The following is a 21,876-nucleotide window of genomic DNA, read 5'->3' as shown; positions in this document are numbered from 1 at the left end:
AGCTTTATAGTATTTATATTCAGACGACATGAATAAATTAAAAGATTATGCTTCATGAGGTGGTAAGGTTTAGTGTACAAGACCCAATCTAGTCAAATAAAAATAGAATCAAATCGAGTGGGAACCCGGCATGGGACCCTTCTCCTGCAAGGGTTTAAGTGACGTCATATTCGGTCTGTGATGTCACAGCAGCGGTGTCATTGGGGAGAGACTGAAATCCCATTTACATAAAACATTATACATGAAAAAAAAAAGTATCACGGCCGTATACATGGACATTTGGTTCAAATAAAATCATATAAATAAATAAAAAAGTAAAAATAAAAAAAATATTTTAAAAAAATATAGATATAAATTATAATATTATCTAAAATATAATAATATAAAAATAAAATATAAAATGAAATGTACAAAAGTTAGTTACTGTATGTAGTTCACAATTAGTTACAGCCACAAAAGCTTCTTGCCACTTAAATAAAACAATGTAAATACAGAGTCAGAATATTACTATGAATAATATGATCAGTTGCCATTGTTTAGAAAAGAAAGATGAGGAAGGGAATGAGGAAAAACCTCCTACAGTAAATCGATAGACCAGAGACTTGAGACACATGAAAAAGAAAAAGGTTTAATAGAACATCCCTGTTTAAACCCATAAACAAAAATAATTTAAGATAAAATGCAGTTTACAACCACTCTTTATTTAACAAACATAGATTTACGAATAAAGAGAACTGACGCAAAATAGAACTCAAATCTGGAATGCCGTTGTGCGGTCACAAGAGTCCGCCTGGAAAAGTCAAGTAACAGACTTCATATGTGCAAACTGGCCCCTGAAACATTCAGCAGCGCCACAACGGGAACCGCAAAGTGGTCAAAGTAGCAGCTTCCTACTCTGGGTTTGTCCGGCGTCTCCAGCCGGTCGTCAATACCGGCTGTGTTCGTCTGTTGCCGTGACGATGACGTCCATCCAGATCCTCATAGACACGGCGCTGTTGGCCACCAGGAAGAAGAGTCGGTCGTACGTCTTCACACAGAACGTCAGACTGGGGCGAGGTGACTGTGAAGCAGTCACGATGCAAGTTAGAAACAATTTTGGTGGTTGGACATCATTCCTCATCTTTGCACCAATGAGCTACAGCGTGTCACCTGCTTTACTCTTCATTTCATATGGTGCTGCTTCTTGGACTTGACATTAGTGATCAGTTCCTTTGACTCATAGTGACACTGCAGGGGGAAAACAAAACTTCCCCCTAATCATCTAGTGAGTATAAATGCACACAGTTTCGGTTAAGAAACACTGAACATCAGAGGAGGAAGAGGATTATGTGACAGGCAAGCAAATAATGGGGACATATCACCATTACAGCCGCGCAGCAGAGAGAAGTAGGTGACACATATCTCATCCAGTCCATGCCGAAGTACAGCAATGGAAATGTGTAGTAGTAAAAATCGTAAATCGTAGTAAAATCATCCCCTGTGTTGACAGCAAATGTAAAAATGCAGTGTAAACATAAGTGTTACTGATGGTAGGTCTGGATTCTCGGCCCTCAACAGGGAGCCCGCACCAGCTGCCTATCTGTGGCCCCTGAACTGATATTCCTCAAACACATCACATCCATGGTGTTGTTTTCAGTACCAGTAGAGTCGAAGTACAAACTTACAGATGCAGCTGTACGTAGATGGTCGTAGTACACTTCCTCTATTGCCTGGAAGTAGATGACTCCTTTAAGCTTCCTCTCATCACAGTCTAGAGTAAACAAAACATTGGGGCTTTAGGGAGCAACACTTCACAAACTCATCGTATATCATGTCCAGCATTCATTTTCGTTGAATGAGTCGAGTTACTGTGACAAACATCTTAGTAAATGATATTCTGCCAAGCTTGCTAACAGGCGATTATTGTAGCGAACGTTATGCTCATATGATTCAGGAAAGGTTCGGTCCCTCATTGGACGTGAATATGACAACGAAAGCCTCGAACTGAAACAGGGAGCTTGCGCTCTCTGCTGGTGGAACTGAGTAATACAGACGCACATTTTCATCATTTTGGACTGGGTAATTATGATACATAATATTTTACAAATATTTATTCACACAGATGATCATTTATTTTGCGCCGTAATTTTATGTCATTGCATTTTCTTCTGACGTAATGTATACTATACATTTCATTCAGCGCTTGTATGTACAATGTGTATGTACTGTGTGCTTGCAAACTGACGCCTCTTTGTTGTAGTGGAGTGTGTTTACATTGCTTCATGACAGCTTTACAGATCTCTCTCTTGTTTTGCTTTGGCTGTTCTCACATGAACATACTTGATAAAAAAAAAACTCACCTGTGTAGTAGGCAAGTCTTCGGTGATCCATGTCGAAGAGGAACCATCTCTTTTTCCACGTCTTGACTCGGCCTCCACGCTTGGTCAGAAATCCTGCGCAGCGCCGAGGTGTCAATCGCAGGTCCTGACAACCGCTCACACCATGCCCCATCGACTCCACATGGGCCCGCAGGTCAAAGTTGGGTGAGAGAAAGAGCGGCAAGCCGGTCTGCAGCGCAGCAAAAGCAAATATTGAGCTGACACCAACTGAAAGAGAAAACTATCATTACATAGACACAATATGTAGGAACATGTAATACATTTCAAAACACTGTATCAATACCTACTTGGCTATTTCCTCGGAAATTCAATCATTTTATTCTATCATTAAAATGTCATTCTTGCAGAAAAAATAACATTTATATTTTTACATTCTGGATTATTTTTCTATTTTCACCAGATTTTTAACTTCGAGCTTTACTGACATCTTGCGGTGAGTTTGAGTATTACAATTGAATTCATGCTTGTTTGTTTTTTTCAATATTTAGTTACTACTATCATGTGTCACCTCGGGGGAGTTTGGAGCGGGTGCCACAGTCTGGTACTCCATTGGTTCTGGCTTGTGCAGCGCCAGCTCCTCAGGGGGATCAATAACAGACAAGCTCAGTTCTTGAAGTCTTCTCTCCTCCAGTAACAACCGTTGCCTTTCCTCCTGAAACACAGACAAATTGCTAGGTCCCCTGCTGAACTAGTTAGAAGGCACATTTGTGTACACGCGTTTTTCACTCGGCAGAACAAGCGTGACGGACATCTGCTTGCCGTTTCCTCTGACTGTCATGTGTGAGCTGCGTGGGTGTGGATTAGTAGACGGCTATGTCTAATAGGGCATGTCGTTGGAGAGCGGAGGTGCCAGCCACGGTTTCCCACCATTACACAAAACACTCACCCGCTCTCGGAGGAGACGCTCTCGCTCCGCTTTGGCTTCTTTCAGTTTCTTCTCAATTTCAACAAGATCCAACATGCACGGGCTGGAAAACACATCCTCATTTCAAATTCAGAAACCTTCACTGACATAAAACATCTAAACATGGTAACAGCTGGGCCAAACAACAACAAACATAAGGATGGTAAATAAGGCTTTTTTTTTACAGTCAGTTTGTCATTTTAACAAAGAAAATATTATATTTAGTACTCTGAGTCACTCCTGTGATTGTAAAACCTCAATTCTTCAGCTCTCTTTCAGCAGTCTCCCCTGAGTTTCACGGGGTTCAATGGCACACGGAGCACTTGGTTTATTCACAACATTCATAACTTAAGTGTGAGCAATTCCAGCAAGCAGCTGTCACTTCTGTTGTGACTCAGACCACTGCATGAGTGTCTGCACCACAGAGGGTCTGATGCTAAAAACCATGTCCCCAACTCCATGAAAACAGAGGGTCGAGCTATGCTGCTTTGCCATGGTTAGATTCTCCCTGTGCAATTCTCCTGAAACACACTTCCTCACAAAAGATGTTCATCAGATATACATCATATAAAAAAAATAATTACAATTCCAACAACAACATTCTAAGCCTATAATGTCATGACATATTTATACCTCCCCCAATTTTCTACTCGTTTTATAATGTTTTGGAAATAACATAATAGTTCTTTCTTCTTTCCTCTGACTTCCCCCTCGCAACAATCACAACATTTAATGTGGCCCCTGAATTGTAATCGTTTTAGTTGAGTTTTTTTTATAAAACCAGATTTGCACATTGACTGAGGACAGACCTGGCAGCTCGAGAGCCAGCGGTGCTGTTGGATGGAGGAGGTAGACTGGCAGCGTAGCTGCTGCCAGGTCGGTGCCCGCTGCTGTGACCGTTGCTGAGTCTGTGCATGAGAAGAGGGGAAGTGAAACTCTCCGGGGATTTGCTGGAAGGAAGTGTCCTGACAAAACCTTAGGGCGAAGAAATAAAAAAGATCAACGTTAGAGTAGAGCTCTCTTCACTCGATGCAACTCTATGACACGTGAAAGACCTTGAGAGAGACCCATCCAATCTGGGACATGACACCTATAATGGGCATTGCTGACCAGGCCGCCTTCTCTTGACATTTGTCTGGTTGTCTGGTTCTCTTCTCGCACCAATTCATGCAGCTGTGTGCGCAACATACTGCGATGGCTCATGTGTGTTATAATAGAATACCATCAGTTCCTCAGCACACAAAGGAGCTGAGATGTTTCTGCCAGAGTCAAATAATACATAGCAACATCTATAACTGTGAAATAGAAATAAAGAAATCACAGAAAACGGCATGAATCCCAATCTGTTCACATGTGTACACAGCATAATGCATCCACAGGCAGTTTTAGAAATGCCTGAGCTGCGATCCAATGCGGATATCTTTTGGCAGCATCTAGCAGAGTGTGTGTGTAAGAGTCACAACGAAGGCGAGAGCATCGTGGCTCATCCAGTCTGTGCTGGAAAAACCGGATCCTAACCAGCATTTACAGCGAACTGCCTATTCAAGAGACGCACCTTCCACTTGACTCAAAGGGAGGGAGCTGAACAAACAGTGTGTGGAGATGAGCACATGACTCCTCAGTGTGTGTATTGTCCCGCACAATGCCGCTCTTATGGGAGAGACACAATAGGAAACTGATGAGAATCTAATTGCTGACCTTGCGTGGACAATGGGCGCTCGCTGATTTTGTGGTTACGATGTGTGGTTCGTCTTCTGGGTAAACTCAGCGACTCCCTAAATGGTTCCTGTCAGAAATAAAGCAGCTACAAGTCAGTCATGACAAACTCCCAAATCAGTTCGGCGAATGATACCTGTGTGACTTTGTGAAAAGTCAGAGGAGACAGTGACTTCATGCATGGGCCCAAACTCTTGCTCGACCAATCCGTGAGCGGCGGCTTCTCCTTCAGAACCTGTAAGGCCAGATACGTTTCTTCTGAAACTGCTGAGAGCTTTTTTTCATTGGGGGAAACGGCTTGAAGGCTGAATAAGATAAACATTTATTTGCCTGTCGGGCGCTAACAGTCACAAGTGACAGCGGTAAAGCGAACAGCTGTGCAGGATGAAACCGAAAGAGCATAAAAAAGACTGACAGCACTTTCAGCAACATTATGTAGACATTATGCAGGATTACTTAGGAAGGAGGGAAGACATCAGGACTCCACTGCAGCGACAGAAAAAACAAATATACTATTGATTGCCTCAGTCTTTCCCTGTGCCTCCCGACTTGACTCATCACCACATGACCATACTTATCTCCACTTGCACTGTTCCATTTTTAAACACTTAAACAGCAACTAAGAGAATAGCAAATGCATGAGAAATGACTTTACTTTATCAGCATCCACAGAGCATTTCAAATCCACATAACACAGTGTTAAAACATATTTGGTCATGCTGTCTACATGACCAGTTCTCACTCAGCCCCATGTTCAGCGACTCAAGTGGCTCTAGTCAGATGTTCTAGGTGAGGAATCGGTGGAAAAAGCATGTATTAACTCACCCCTGTTTGCTAGCTTCCCTTGTTTTTCGTCCATTACACTCACTCTCACATGTACACGCGCACTCAGAAGCACCCTCCCCTGCACTCCTCCTCCCTCCCTCCCGTCTTGCCTTTTTCCCAGCCCTCTCTCCTCATCAAGATCTTGTCCCTCCTCAAGCGAACTGACGCTGTCAAAGATGCTATCAGATGCTGGTAAAAGCAGGAATTCAGGAAATCTCACTCATTGAAATGCACAAGTATTTGTCAACAACCCAGATGACGCGCAGCAAGCAGGACATACTTCTTCTGCGATAGAGAGTGAAAAGAGGAAGTAAATTAGAGATGTTTTTATACACAAAATAATGAGTCAGTCAAACAAAAGGCCAGTCCTTTTTCACTTAAACAAATGCCCCCAGCCAAACCACAGGTCAAAAAAACTATCATAAATGCATAAATTCATCATAAAATTCGACTTTACAAGAAGTTAATATATGAAAAATAGATACATAAAACTGAAAGAGCAACAACAATAGTCACAACCAATGATTTCTCCAGTCATAACTTGTCCATTTTACCTCAGTTGGGTCAATTTTAGGGCATCTGTGACACAATATAATAACCTATGCATTATCTATCTACTTAAACATGCTTATTTACCAATGAGTGAGAACATAAAAACTATGTCTGGCAAGCTACCAGAGAGTGAAGGTGCAAAATGAAACTGTGGAAAGAGGCAATGCAATGTAACCTAAATGATCATGTACTGATATTAGGTGTTGTAGCGCCCCCTGTGAATAGTGAATACAATTACAGTTTATGGCAAATAACCCCAAGGAAGGGATATTTAAAAGACAAACCAGAGTCTGGAAATATATGACATGGGAGTTCACATGTGTTTGTTTGTGCTACCTTGTTTAAAAGCATTTATGAAATTCACACACGGTATCTCCTTTGTATTTCAGGATTTCCCATGAGGTGTTGTCACAGACAGACAGCCTCCTAAAAATGTATATATATATATGTTAAGCTCGTAAAAACAACATGTTGACTGAAGTGTTTCTTACCGACTGAGTTGTTTGGACAAGTTGGCTCCTTTCTTTCCTTAACGCATTCAGCTCCATCTCCTTCTCTCTCTCCATCTCCCTCAGTTGGCTCTCTAACTGCTCAACTCGCTCCTGAAAAACATTAGATTCCAGTGACAGAAGTAATACATGCTTCTCACAGGAGGGTCATGTGATGAGAATATACAATGTTTACACCCGTAGCAGCTGATTCATGTGGTAAATGGGAGCATGTCTAGAAGGTTTCATGTGAACCTCAAGGCTTCTGACCACGCAAATTAGACATCCACATTTGCTAGTACAGAGAGACACATGACAACAGGGTTGAAGGAATGCTGAAAGACACCTTACAGAGCGACTGTTTAGCTACATATCCGGCTCGTAGACGCCGAGAGATCAACATTGCAACACTAAGGAGCATTGTTTCAAAGTGTACCGAGCAGTACAAATATGCACTCACCTATTTTGACAGTAGCCATGAGTACAGGGGAAGAGCAATCGACTTTAATAAAAAATAAATTCAATTCAGTTTATGAAATGATAGTAATCTTAAAATGCCATTATTGTAGTAATTCAAAAAACATTTAGATTTAAAAAATAAAATTGACTTGATCAATTATTTCGCATAAATAATTATTATACATTCAAGACAATGCATTTCCCCAATAATAAAACACATCTGGAGGCTACAAAATTGCTCCAAAATGAGGTCTTGTAGCGTTACAGTAGGCCTCATATATCAGCAAACTGTGACAGAACTTACCAGTTCAAAACGCAAACCATGCCATTTGAAAGAAAATTTATTTTAAAAACGGAGTACGGCAACTATTACGTTCATAAATGGAACTACTGAAGACCAGACCAGCTCATGAAATCTGCCACACGATGGCGCCAGATGCCAATTGTTTATTCCCCGCGATTAGTTCCCCTATGAACCAACAAACAAACAAACAAACAAAAAAAACAGTTCTAAATATCTCTACCCTCCGCATTTTCGCATTCGATTAGAAAAGACAAACTAAGCATAATTGACTCTCACTTATGGGTTTTTATTATTAACATTAATATTAATATGCTCCTCATAAACAACAGCTGCAGACCAAAACTAGTTTATGGTCTACAGCTGTTAGAAAAATGCTTGTCATTGCAACTTTAATAAACTGATGATTTGGTGTGATGCAAAATGAGTGTCAATTTTGTGAGTGTATCACTGATAAGTGGCAGTCCACTGAGAGGTCAGTAGGGTCTATGCATGCGAGACGGTTTGCGAAGTTACACGAGAGGATGAACACATGACCTGCAAATGAACTCAGGACATCGTGGGCATCCTTTAAATTCTGTCTAACATTCTACCACGCATGTTTTTGTTTACCTTTGCTGTGGTGACCACCTCCTGCTGCTGCGAGATTTCCTTCTCCAGCTCTGCTTTTCTCTCTTCATCCTGCTCTTTGTCTTCCGCGCTCGCATCCTCCTCCTCAATGCCGCTTTCTTGTTCGAGAACCCGAAACTCCCAGTCTTCAAAAGCCCTCGCTGCTGCTTCCATCACTTCCTTCTCCTGTAATAAGACACTTCTTTAGTAAAAACAGGAGGACGGACTGGTCTGTAAATACTACTATGCAGAGTGACTGGAATTCTTGTTTTTGTTGTACAAAAACAACGCATTCTAACTCACTGAATAATTTTGTCAACTGCACATAAAGAGTCGTCTTTTGCGAATGACTTGACCAAACATTACACCAGCATGGAAACTTGGTTGCATTTGTTATTGATTTTTTCGCCTCTAATCTGCTGAATTCCAGAAACTCTACCTTTGCCCCACGACCCCAATATCATGTCCCTAACTTGATTGGCTAAAATCTAACACAAGCTGGCTCCTATACTTCTAGCTCCCAATAAATGAATTTAAAAAGGTGAATTCTCAGGCTGCTATGACAGAGCTCGCCCACATGGATCTCCCTTACAGTCTCCGACAGTCAAATTGCTGAAAAGGTTAACCCTGCTCACTGAACAAAGCTCTGGTCGTGGATGCCTTGTAGCCACATTTCCATTTGAGACAGGTAGGTACAGCAATATAAAGTCGCCACAGCAATATTAAATCGCCACTTTACAACAGGATGGGTATGTTTTGAAAACTAAAAAATGATACAATACTTTCTAGACCCTCACTGTCTTGTTTTCTCTGTGAAGGCGACTGGACAAACCCGTTTCCTTAAGCAAATAAATCTGATCTAGTGCAACAGAAAGTAACAACCCGAGACTGGAGGACACAAACCCTTTCATTAAACATTTTTTTTCCGCAACAAGCAGCTTGCTTATATCCTGTTCTGTGGCATTCCCAGGTGTCAAAACATCCTTGCTGTGTGCAGACACTCTGTCACGTCTGATGCATAGAGGACTGATCCAGCTGTCCAACAACATTAGATATAACTTCAATTTTCAAATACACAACCTCAATTAATAGCTCACTGAAGTGTCGAATGGCAGCCAATAAGTTTTTAGATGTGAGCAAGAGACTGCATTTGTCGTTCGCTATCAACATACTTAAAAGAAAACGAAAGCCTCTGCATCCTTCACCTGTTGCAACTGCAGTGCTAGTAGTTCCCTCTGGCTCTCGGGGAGATTAGGGACCATTTTCTGCTTTTCCTTCAACGTTCTCCTCAGCTCGTCCACTCTGGACCTCTCCTTCTCCAGACTCTCCCTCTCCTTTGACAGATTGAAGCAAAGACAACAGAAAATATTTGGAAAATCAGTCAACTAAAAAAAATAGCAGCAGCTGTGTCAGGAAGTGGGCACTGAAAATACTGGCACTGACACATGTAAATGGTTGTATTTTTAATGTCTGTGACTCGCATTAAGAGCCATATTAATTATACAGGGCAGAATTTCTATGTTTGACAGCCTTGCAATGAACAGTATCAAGTAACAGAAAATGTAAAAGAACATTGTTGTCGTCACCACCATTCACATGTCATAACTTTTGGCATGTTTTTATCAAATGTGATGCATCATCTCGAAACCATTGTGTTGACTAAAGGATTCAAAAGAAGGATTCAATATTTTTTATGCAAATAAAAAAAAATAAGAATAAGAATCGTGTGTCAGTGATGTATTTATGAAATGAAAGTGGGGATATGACACATTTTTGTGAGTGTAAGTGCATCATTGATTTCATCACGTCGAACAATCTAAGTCCAACTGTACAAACAAATCCAATAAAAGAGAGGTTTTACCCTTTGTCTATCAGAGAGTGAGTGTCTCTCCTTCTGTCTGGCCTCCTGCTGCAACGTCTGCAGCTTCTGCGTGTGTGTGGCCAGCTGATGCTTCTCTGTCTGCAGCTCTCCCTCCAGCAGAGCAATTTCCAGCTGTAACTGTGAGGATGACAGATACGGCCGGGTTGAATCACGTTGACCAGAACTTGAGCAAGTCTGCATTCCTCAACTGTGACTGTGACTTCAAAGTAAATGAGGGGGATTTCAGGACAAGACAGCATCACAAGCTTAGTTAACAAGTTATGAAGACATTCTAATCTAATAATCGTTTAATTTTAATGTAAATATTAAAAATAATAAAACAAATAACTTTGTTCTCACCTCAATTTTGAGTTCTTCCTTCTGCTGATCAATCTCTGTAATTCTCTGCTGGAGCATTGATGGAGCGGGCAAGAATCGTGTCGACCCCCCCTCCAGCTTTTTCTTAGAAGACTAAGAAAAGAAGGAGAGCATTCAGAAAGCAGCACATCAACTTTTGAATTGGTGTAATTCCTCCCACTCTCTCCCTCCAAAGACACCTTCCTGGGCCGCTCACCTTCTCGCTTTCTGTGCTGCTGCTCTCCGTGTCCGACTCCGCCCCCGAAGAGGTTGGACTTCCTGCCACATTTGTTATCCAAGGTGGCCGCAGTCCATTCTCCCAATGCCTCGGGGAGCTCTCCATTTTATTTTGAGGCATCTCTAAAATAAAAAAAAGAACAACACAGATGAGCGCAGCAGAGTCGTGGGGGGGGAGGCGAATAGACTTCAGTGGATATTCAGGCAATCTAATCTGCTCTGTTAAAGGCGGGATCATGTGACAGTTCACATGGAGTAATCACAGCTGACTCAAACTGAGCTAGCGCTTCATATCAGAGAACTCGCCCCAGGTCTCTGAAACCAGCCTCTGATATTGGAAATAATAGCACTAAACAAAAATGGAGTGAAGTGGTTTGTGGTTGTGCGTCAGGATCTCAGCTGAACCAGTGTTGCATGCACTGTCGGATAGTAGCCTTTTCTATTTAAAGTCTTTGATCCAAATGCAACAATAACAGACAAACAGACTTATAAAACAGAATAATGTCAAGGAAGCATCAAGGTATTCCGCAGTACACAATTGAGTTGACTTTGAAAAGGGATTCACCCATCACTGTTCTACATCAAAGTATCAAAAGACTTCCATATGATGAGTGGCAATGTGTTGTTTCACTCCACCTCAAAGTTCAAGTGCTACACAAACATGCATGTGTGCACAAAGAAAAAAGCACTTTGTGGGAAAATACTACCGTCAGACCTTTTCCCACAGTATTTTCCAACCCTCCTCCGTCCATACTGACCTTATTAGGCTCAAGAGGAGGCAGCAATTCACCACTGTGTGCTTAAAAAAAATCTAAATATATCATTTAAAATCATCTGTCATATGTTTGAATCCTTATTTGCGACTGGAGCAGGTCAGTTGTGGTCATCAAATCACTTTTTGTCAACTCAAGACTGACAGGCAGTTTGAGTTGCCCTGGTTCTTCTTGGTCCGCCCCCAGTAATGAATAAAAGCACACAATGTATATCTAAGGAAAACCTCAGGCACTTGCTAAAAGAAAAAAAAACAACAGTGGCTTCTTGTACCTGAGACATTGACATGTGAAAAGAGGCCCTTAATGTCCCAAAAGGTAGTTACGGGGACCGGTCACATGACTCAGTGGAACTTCATGACCATAATGGAGTATGTTTTGGAATTGATATTGAGGAGAGAGCAAGTGAAATTTCCCGAAGACAGTGCTCTTACTATTCTAGTCAGTGTTTGTTTTTACACTCATCAATGGCCTTGTGGTTGGGGGTGAAGGGTGAATAAAAAGCACATTAAAAGACGTGTGTAAAGTGTGTAAAGTCACCCCAAATCATATCATATGCAGAGCCACAAACCACACATGAAAGTAGTTGAGATACGATTGGTATTGGAGATGTGTGAAGCAAAGGGTTTTGCAAAATCTTTAGGCCTGGAAGTTTTGCCTCAACAGCTAGCGACAGCTGACACAGTAAAGTGGTTAGATAGCCTTTAATTTAATACATTTAAGCAGACTTTAAAAACTCTCAATAATGATCAAAGTTGGTTTTATGAGATCAGTGCATCAGTCCACATGAGACATGCGCTGGAACTTAGATCAGATTCAGGAATTAACCAGCACTCAGGCCTCAACTGGCCACACAAACACAAATATATACAAAAATGTAATTACGTTATAAGTAATAAATCACATAACCAATTCAGAAAGATGGAAGCACAGAGAATGTTGTCAGCGCACTTCATCCAGTAAGGAATTGCAAATCGCTGCAGCACTTCCACATGAACGTTCACACTTATTTTGATTATTCTGGTGTGAAATATTAAAATGCGTTTCATCGTGTTGAATGGACAAAAAATCCCAGCTTTTAAACAAAGCTTAACACAATCGGTCCCAGATTTATACAGCAAACCTTTACAGACATGAGCATTCGTCCTGGGTGTTGGGTTCAAACTAACAGATGTAAAAGGATAATAGAAAAAAATGTCTTTGTTTGTTTTGTTACTTGCTATGTTGATAATTCAACTGAATGTGTCAGATTGTAATTTACTGCAGATATATTTTGCTTGATCCTGCCATCAAAATTAATGTTGACACAAGCTGAAATTTGACTAAGTAGAATAAGGAAAAACAACTTCATTTTGGTCAAGTAGAAAACTGTCTGACAGAAACTGAAGTACACTTTTGTGAAACCAAGCTCCTTTTAAATGCCAATAATTCTGAATAGCGTGTTCCCACAAAAACATGCAGAATATTATCTGAAATGTGAGGTGAAAAACGGTTTGGTAGCTAACTGCTATACAAATGATCTGTTTCATCGGGACACATTTTGGCTTGGTGAGCGGCAGAAGAGTTGTTTGCCTACACATGCAAACAGCAGCGCAAGCTTTTGTTATCTAGCTCCGGCCTGAAGTCCACACTGATAAACTTCTAACACCAGAGCTGAGAGTGCGACAGGAATTTGGGGCTGAAGTCTGAACTTTCATGTGGTTTGTCAGATGTTTCCAAACAGAAAAAAAAACTGACGAGACAGGCTTTTAAACAAATGCGCTGGCAAAGCAGTGAGATGAAGGGAGATACTTGAGGTCAGACACAGGATTAAATCTGAGTCAGTTCACCCGCATTTTAGCCTCGTTGGAAGTTCTGATAATGTGATAAAAGTCTATTTACAAAAATAACAGACAGGCACCTTCACCTTCACCTCCTTCTGCCGCTTAAGCGGGGTCTGGTCGAGGAGGCAGCATTCGGAGCAAGGAAGCCCAAACTTCCCGGTCTGCACAAACCTCCTCCAGCTCTTCCCGGGGGATCCCGAGGCGTTCCCAGGCCAGACCAGAGACATCATCTCTCCAGCGAGTCCTGGGTCTTCCCCGGGGTCTCCTCCCGGTAGGACATGCCCGGAACACCTCCCCAGGGAGACGTCCAGGGGGCGGGGGATCAGGTGCCCGAGCCACCTCAACTGGTTCCTCTCGATGTGGAGGAGCAGCGGCTCCACCCCGAGCTCCTCCCGGAACTCCGAACTCCTCACCCTGTCTCTAAGGGTGCGCCCAGCCACCCTGCGGAGGAAACTCATCTCAGCCGCTTGTATCCGCGATCTCATCCTTTCGGTCATTATCCAAAGCTCGTGACCATAGGTGAGGGTGGGAACGTAGATCGATCGGTAAATCAAGAGCTTCATCTTGTAACTCAGCTTCCTCTTCACCACGACGGTCCGATACAGCGACCGCATCACTCCTTCTCGAGAACAAGACCCCTGTCTGTTATTATATTTACAAAAATATCAGACAGGCATGAATTAGAAATATGCCGCATCATTTTTCAGCTAGTATCTGACACATATAAGTCAGCATGATGTGGTGCTCTGTCCTACTTTGAGTTATTTGTTCGTAAGGCATGAATTATCATGTAAATTTAGAATTAAACCACTCTGCTGCAACACGAGTAGTGAGGAATAAATCCACTATGTCATTACTAGCAATAGAACGTGGGGTTTCAAGTAGGTGTTTTTTTTAGGTGTTTAAATGTTTTATTTAAATTAAATAAACATCCAAATCATCGCCGTAACTCTGCGTAGCAGAACAAACAAGACAAATAAAAATACACTTGAGACTTGCATGCAGCTGCAGCCATGCAGTAAATAAAGGGTTATGCAATGTGAGTAAAGCTCAGCATGATTAGAGGCCAAGAATGCTACATATTCTCTCACCATGTGCTCTGAATCAGCAAGGACCAATTACTGACTGTTGGGCCAGAGGCCCCCCGTGTGATGTTGCCGCGGTTTGAATTATTCTACACAGCAAGGTTTTAGCTTATCCAAAAATGAACTTGGAGTTTACATCTTATGCTGCATTCCTCAATAAATAAAATGTCAGTGTGCAAGACAAAACAACGGGAAGGGAAAATGGCTTTAGCATGGGAAAACTAGCTAAAAGTATTCACTTCAGACAGATAAATGTTCAATATACACACAATTAATAGATTTACTACAGCACCTGGTGGTCTTAAGTGTAACTTAACATCCTGCAAAAAAACTATTTTGTCCTGGTCTTTAAATCAGCTCACTTAGTAACTGACACATTTCACTTGTTGTGGGTTCTGACATGTGGCCAATGATGATGAACACCTTGTCCCTGTCAGGCTATTATAGCGGCGGATGGCTAAGAAAAAAGCCAGTGCTGAGCAGTGTGTGTACACAAAAGCATTCGGTCAACACTGACAACAGGGATATTCCATTAGTGACAAAAACGGGACAAAAGAGCAGTGACGGATGTCGGCTGTGTGGATGCTGATAACAGCCGGTCACTGTGCTTCCCATGCAAAACTATGACAGACAAAAACGTGACACACAATTTGCATCAGTTCCATGGAACGGTTGGGGATGGCATGATAGCACGTTTGACACTGACCATGGTTTTAGAGTGGGCATATTTCATAAGGAAAAAATATTGCAGTTACTCAGGCAAAGCAAATATTCAAACTTCATGAACTTCTCTTACCTAAAAACAACAGGTATTACCCTGTCAACCAATTGTTTATTACCGTAACTATAAGACGGTACTTTTTTCTCGCGGTCTGAACCCTGTGGCTTATACAACAACAAACTGAGAGGCTTTTTATTTACCCATAAAGTGCTCGAAATGCTCTGTTTTTGCCTGCGTGTCCGCAGCTCTGGCAACAGAACCAACCTCCTGGAGGTCTGGAGTCGAGAAGTAGCTGCAGAGACCGACAGTGGTGTCAGCGAAAACAGCGTTTTAATGTGAATAAAAGATGTGCGGAGTTCATGATTCAAGTTCAAGTTTGTTTCATGAGTCAGTCTCAATACCGAAGCCCGTTTTCAAAACTAGTTTTGAAAAGTTCCTTTAAGGCGGGTGCACCACTGATCTTCCTACGGTGCAGCCAGCACCACTGCACCCGCGGCTTATAGACGGCTGTGGCTTATGTATGAGCAAGACCTATTTTCCTTCTTAAATTTAATGGGTGCGTAGTTGGTCAACACTTATTCAAACTGATTTCTGTAGGAAGCCCGGTGCAGTAAGATAAGACAGGTTTTAACAGTCAGTCAGAATGACAGATTTAGAAAAATGTTTTCGTAGGCAGAGTAAATTTGCTCCACTGTAATAGCCATTTTCGTTTTAGCTTGTGACAATGATCAAGTAAAAGATTAAGCTCTGACTTGGAAACTCTAATCCACCACCAGTCATGTGAAATTACAGACCTAAATCCTTTGAGCTCCAGCAAGTTGTGAAAGCAGGCGTGCTCATGAAACACTGTACGTTCACCATGATAGTAGAAGTTTAGCGCCAGGCGACTGACAGTGACATAAAGTAGAGCCCAGCGGCGTCAGTAAACCCAGCTGACAAAACACTCCTGGTTTCTGTAAATGATTGCCGCATGTCAAGACGCAGCTACTGAACTGGGACAAATTAGGTTTCCCATTATAGACCACAATTACAGACTGCGGCCTCCAAAAGAGCAATTTGGAGACTTTGAAACCTTTATAATGCACAACAGTGATGACCTCACCACATCTCTTGAACATACATTTTCTTCCCCACTGTACATTTATGGATTTCAAATGTAGTCAGCCAAAAATAATCTCGCTCACTTTTAATGAAAAAAACATTAAATAAAGAACTAAAGGTTTTGTTAGAATACATTTGTGTAAAATTAAAAACTTGTGTGAAAGTGGATGTTAACAGACAGCAGTCAAGAGTATAAAGTGAAGTGTGAAAGTGGATGTTAACTGACAGCAGTCAAGAGTATAAAGTGAACAACAAAGAAATAATTTTTTTAAACTATTTATCTTTCTGATCATTTTCACGTTTCAGATTCACATTTTCATTTGTTCCCCATCTGTTACCTAAGGCTTGGGCGTATAATCGGAGAATGTTAACCTTTGAGCTTTTTACATCATCGCAGTCATATATTGGGACCAGGTGAGAGGCGGTGGAGGTCATTTAGCTTTCAGCACGTGGCGGAAATGACTCTGACTGTGACTGTTTGATACCGGGGCGGAAACACACTGAGGGAATGGAGGGTGCTGTTTGCATACAGGACAAACTGGACGGTATTTAAATTGCCTGTTGAAAAGCTTGGCATCACTATCAAATGGGGAGGGAATGTAATGCATTTGTAAAACGCGACTCACAAGGAAATGGCATAGTGTTTGTAAGATTTAAAAAGAGCCATAAAAGATGAAATGAATAACTACATTTTTATGTCTCAAGAGCAAATGTAACAATCTAGGGGTCTGCTCAACGCACACAAGACCTATGCGGGTGGCAAAAAAGCCTCATTTAATAGAATTAAATTTAGATTTAAAAAAATATTTTCGTCTGGACCCTCACCTGGAATCTGTTCTATATACCACACAACACAAATGCTCCAAGGACAAGTCGCACCACCATGCTAAGGTGGTGTCCCCTGAAGCGTTTCAGGCATGTCCTATGAGAAGGAGGCCCTGGAGCAAACCCAGGACACACTGACAAGATTATATTAAGTGTCTTGGTTGTGGTTCACTACTTATCTGGTTAAAGAGAAGTCGTACAATAATAATAATAAACCTTAATATAGCACCTTTCAGAACGCAGGAGAAAAAGCAGAAGTGAAACATGACAGGAGTAAAGTGCCTACACATGCAAATATGTAATAAACATAAAGAAATAGACATAAATGTGGTCGGATAAAGTCCCAGCAAAAGCAGACGTATTATGTAGGAAAACAGTGTGCTTGAGAGCATGTTGTTTTGAGACTCCTCTGGAAGGATGATCTAGAGTCCAGGTGCCCTGGTGGAGAAGGCTCTGTTCCACGTAGATTTAAAGGAAGGCTAGACTTCAGGACAACAGGCGACGCTTATAAAGGGTCAGCATTCACACAATGTAATCTGAGGTCAGTCCAAGAACGGCTCTCGAGTAAACAACAAAATGTTAGAGTGATTCTAGACAGACAGGGAGCCAGTCTAATTTTAAATTTTAAAAAGGTGCTTCTGCTAAGTTCTGGACCCGTTCAAGGTGGTAGGATCAAATAAAAGTGAAGAGCAAAATGGCCTCCTATTTGGCTTGATGTGGACTTTTTAGTCATGTTTTGGCTGGTTCAGATGATGGAAATATGGAGCCATCCGACTGGTGATGTCATCAAGACATGCAAGAACAGCAGGATGAGAATCCCTTATCAGTAAGTCTGGGTTTCAGCCACATAGCAGTGGAAAGATACGTGGTGATGCATGGTGATTTGGCAACATGATACTGGGAGTTACAATATAATCGTATGGTATGAAGTAGATATGAGTGAAACCAACTAAGAACAGTGACTTTGAATCCCACAGTTTAGACAAACTCTCGAGAAGCACAAGAAAATGGATGACTGGGTTAGATTACTGCACGCAACCGACTTGGAAATGAATCTATGCACTATGACACTAAAATTGAATCACATTACATCACTGTATAAAGAGAAGGAGGATGAAACACAAACTGAATCATTAAACAGTGTGTGTAAATGTCCTAATGCAGAAGTGAATCGAGGTTTTGTTTCGCTGCCACACTTACTCTGTATGCTTTTTTTCAGTTCCCGTTGACTCAGCCAGGTTTGCTGCTGAAGATTCTAGAGGTCAAAAAAGGAGAAAGCGTCACTGAAAAGGAGCATGTGCATCAAATAAAAAACATTTAAAATTGTTGCAAGAACAAAGCCACAAAATTACTGCTTGAATAAGGGAGACTCCTCCGACTTGAGTTTCATCAACTCAAATAGGTTAGTAACGCTGTCGCTAAACTATGGTCATGTTATGACAATTTCCTTAATACACAATGACCTACACCAAAATTTGAAAAAAAAAAAAGGCAGTTACCTCGCTAAGTATTGTTCTCAAAGGCTAGAGAAATCACAATGCAGACAAACCTGAAGAACTTGCATGCAAAGTGAGAGAATAGTTCAAATCTTTGGGGAAAAAAATACACACTTGAAATAGGTTTTGAACGTTAAAAGACGTAAGATCTTTGAGAAATCATTTTTGCAACTATCAAAAATTCTTATCATCAGATCTGGTTTGACTGCAATGACACAGCTTCTGGGAACAGTGATGCAAGAAAGAGTGATCCAGCAATAATAGGACAAGACAAAAGGGATCAGACACAGATTAGGAGAGCACCAACAGTCATAACAAAGTCATGTTAGTAAACGTGCACGAGGACTTTGTCTGGCAGCAGGCTACGTACAGCAATCCCTGGCCTACCTATGTATAAAAGGGAACTAGTAGTAACCTGTAACTAGTAACCTGAAGTGGAAGTCTTGGGGAAACAATAAAGAACAGTTGTTGTTTGGATTAGTCCCTTGGCGAAAGTTCAATTATCAAAGTATTTCAGGCAGAACTTTTTTTTTCTTTTTTGTTTTGAATGCACCTATTTTAACAATACTTCTTGTCCTTCAAAACAAATAAAATACTGAGCAATTAAGCGCTTTGATAATTACCACATAAAAAAATATTTATGATTTATATTGAGTAGCTTTATATACAATCTATATACATCTATATGAAATGAAATGAAATAAAATCAAGTGACATATTTAAGCATATAATGTGGCATGATTTTATTTTTTCTACTTGTTGTATGATATTTTAGTAACAAAATCTAAGTACACCTTCTTCCAGTACACCTTAAGTTCTTTTATTCCTCTGTCTCTTGCAGGATGAAAGATGTGTTGTACTCACCTAACTCACTTCACCTAAATCTATATTCACATGTTTTTGTAAAAACACATTTTCAAATACCCATTGAAGCATGTCAAGCATCATATTTGGAATCAGGTTATCACAGTTATAATCTGTGAATGATCGTAGTTTGCTCACTTTGTTCTGTAATTGTGAGAGCCTTATTTCTCATTTTCATCTTCAATACTGACGTTTTCTGACACTCCTCTGTCACTGATCATCTCTGTCATTCAGCTCCGTCCCTTCTTCACCATCCAACATACTCTTTACACTCCACAAAACTGTCCATATGAAATACAATACAAACATTGCTTTAAAATATTAAAAGTAAGCACGTGACAAACATGTTCAAAACAATTTCAGCGATGGAAATTCATTGTTAAAATGAAAGAATCTGATGAGAAGTCAAAAAATAACTTCAGGAATCAGTGGCGTACACTGAATTGAACTGTATTTCACTTGAAAACCCCAAAATAAGGAGTGTGAAACTAATACCAGTTATTAAACATGAAGTATGCACTGTACTTCAAGCCACATTTTTCATCACTGGATGAGAATTTTCCGACCAAACTTCTGAGGCTTAAATTGAACTGTTAAATGACAAAATTGCCACTAACTTGAGGAGACATCTGGATGCAATACATTTGGTTTGACGTTGTCATAGTGACTTGAGGAATAAATACGTCTATAAAATTGAAGTAGTAGTTGTAGTATTTAATCATATAACGGGATCGCTCGGATACTAGCGTCAAGCTTCAATACCTCCAACAGAGTGGACACACTCTTATGAACTGACTAAGGCACGAACCCTACTTTGAAGTGTAGAGCAAGACGTCGCAAGAGATGACTCTTCTATCTGCGGACAGCAAAACAAACAAAGGGTCCGATCAAAACCGACAAGCTTTAAAACTACTTTCACTATCAATTGCACTTGTTCCGGTTCGTTGTGAAGGTCCGTTATTACCTCGTGCCTCGGTGCTGAGTCGGACTCGGTTCTGGTTTGATTCGATCGCTCCACAGGGACGAGCTGTGGAGCGACTTGTCGGCGTCAACAGGTGAGAATGAGAGGAAAGCATGAGACGACGAGAGGGAGGAGAAAGAGGAGGAGGGGGCGGGAACTAACCGAACCATAAAAGTGTCGGTTCCGAGTAAAACGCTGCGCTGAAATGGGACGCGGATCTGACAATGCGGACTCGTGTCATGATAGTTATCAGTTGCAACAGCAAATTATTGTAAAATAAATCTAAGTTTTGACCTGGCAAACAAATTAAATCTGTTTCTGCATTTATTTTTTTTATTAATGTAAAATGCTCTTTACGCTGTATAATAGACATTAACTGTAAATCAGGATGAAAAATTAGATGAAGATGAATCATGTACTCCATATTTTTCTCTTTTAAATTGAGTAAGGAAATATACAAAAAAAAAACAAAAAAAAAACAGTCAGACCACATCCCCATGGAGCAGTTTAAAACACTGTTATTATAGTGAAAATGACTGAAGCTTGGCGCATGGATGTGGAACACTGATGAAAAACACTTCAGTAATAACATAATAGACTATCTCAAAACTCCACAGAAGAAAAGAGCAAGCTCAGTACGTCCAGTCAAGAGTTTTTTTAAGGCCTATTCAGCAAATCTGTGGCCCCACAGCGAGAGATAAAACACCCTTGCTGGCCTCTTTACAGCTCTTTTAACTGTGAATGAGCTGATCGTGTAATAGATTCTTTCCCTTGACATGTGGTGGGTGTGAACGGGCAGCAGGTTCTTGGTGGCACAGTGTGTAAGGAGAAGCTGAAAGCAGACTGGCAGATGTGCGATACACACCCGGTGAAAGGACAGCTGGCACCGTCCAGCAGCAACAGCGAATGGGTATGTTAAGTGTTTCTTCCATGGATGGTTTACTTCTCTCACATGACACGATCCCACACACCTCTTTTGAAAACAAGTGGACAGCGCGCTGTAACACCTAATGTGTGATAAAGATAAACTCCCTTTCATCAATTCTTCAGTATTATCACAACAATTAAAAGCAAACACGAGTGTCAGAGAAGAATTGGGTCAGACCACTTTCAGCCAAGCAGGTCATGTCTTCACTGTTTGTTTTTCTTGGGAACCGGGATTAGCGACCGCAAAGCTGAATTTAATGAAGCTACTTGGGACATTTGGTGGTGTTTTCATTTCATATTATGCGTCAGCGCTTTTGTAGTTAGCACAGATAGCAAGGATGCATGTTGTGTTCATGGCCAGCTTGTGTTTTAGTTGTGAAATGAACCGCATGTTGAAGAAACTTGTGTTATGTTAAACTTGAAACGCTACTGGATTCCACAGGTTTTATCACTTATTTACTAAATGCTAAAGATAGTAAGGGCCAAAGCGAAACATCATTTCAAAATTCATATTCAACAGCTTCATGTTTCATAATTATTTTTATATTAAATCTACTCCACTGTTGTTGTATATTGCATCTCTCAACTTGAATAATACCAAGGACTGTTTTAACAA

At 40.9% G+C, this 21,876-nt stretch overlaps 1 protein-coding gene across 8 annotated transcripts; it reads right to left on the bottom strand.

The window, feature by feature from the left end:
• Window positions 1-612: 612 nt before the first annotated feature.
• On the bottom strand, window positions 613-20,445 carry phldb3 (pleckstrin homology-like domain, family B, member 3). 8 transcript variants are annotated; one of them, XM_053843992.1, is made up of 18 exons: window positions 20,337-20,441; window positions 20,186-20,228; window positions 19,511-19,653; window positions 18,213-18,267; window positions 10,668-10,810; window positions 10,454-10,564; window positions 10,094-10,231; window positions 9,438-9,566; window positions 8,236-8,418; window positions 6,867-6,977; window positions 5,135-5,233; window positions 4,981-5,068; window positions 4,092-4,257; window positions 3,265-3,346; window positions 2,887-3,030; window positions 2,340-2,547; window positions 1,665-1,750; window positions 613-1,060 (listed from the first exon to the last, which is right to left on the bottom strand). In XM_053843992.1, exons 5-18 carry the CDS (start codon window positions 10,806-10,808, stop codon window positions 926-928), a joined length of 1,821 nt encoding a protein of 606 aa, XP_053699967.1. In that variant the 5' UTR covers window positions 10,809-10,810; window positions 18,213-18,267; window positions 19,511-19,653; window positions 20,186-20,228; window positions 20,337-20,441; the 3' UTR covers window positions 613-925. The 8 variants fall into 8 exon arrangements, with proteins under 8 accessions (XP_053699967.1, XP_053699964.1, XP_053699966.1 ...); XM_053843989.1 differs by having other exon boundaries at window positions 19,564-19,653; XM_053843991.1 differs by lacking the exon at window positions 19,511-19,653 and having other exon boundaries at window positions 20,337-20,445.
• Window positions 20,446-21,876: the final 1,431 nt, after the last annotated feature.

Source organism: Synchiropus splendidus, chromosome 15 (assembly GCF_027744825.2).
Source record: "Synchiropus splendidus isolate RoL2022-P1 chromosome 15, RoL_Sspl_1.0, whole genome shotgun sequence".
Lineage (NCBI taxonomy): Eukaryota > Metazoa > Chordata > Actinopteri > Syngnathiformes > Callionymidae > Synchiropus > Synchiropus splendidus.
This window is presented reverse-complemented; position numbering and strand designations above follow the sequence as displayed.

Excerpts from the sequence above, each read along its gene's own strand:
- phldb3 (XM_053843989.1), bottom strand. The coding sequence starts at position 19,602 with ATGACAGAGATGATCAGTGACAGAGGAGTGTCAGAAAAC. Across the intron at positions 5,234-6,866 it reads TTGTCCAAACAACTCAGTCG|GTTCTGAAGGAGAAGCCGCC; the intron begins GTAAGAAACACT and ends CTGGCCTTACAG. Across the intron at positions 3,031-3,264 it reads AGCGTCTCCTCCGAGAGCGG|GAGGAAAGGCAACGGTTGTT; the intron begins GTGAGTGTTTTG and ends TCTGTGTTTCAG.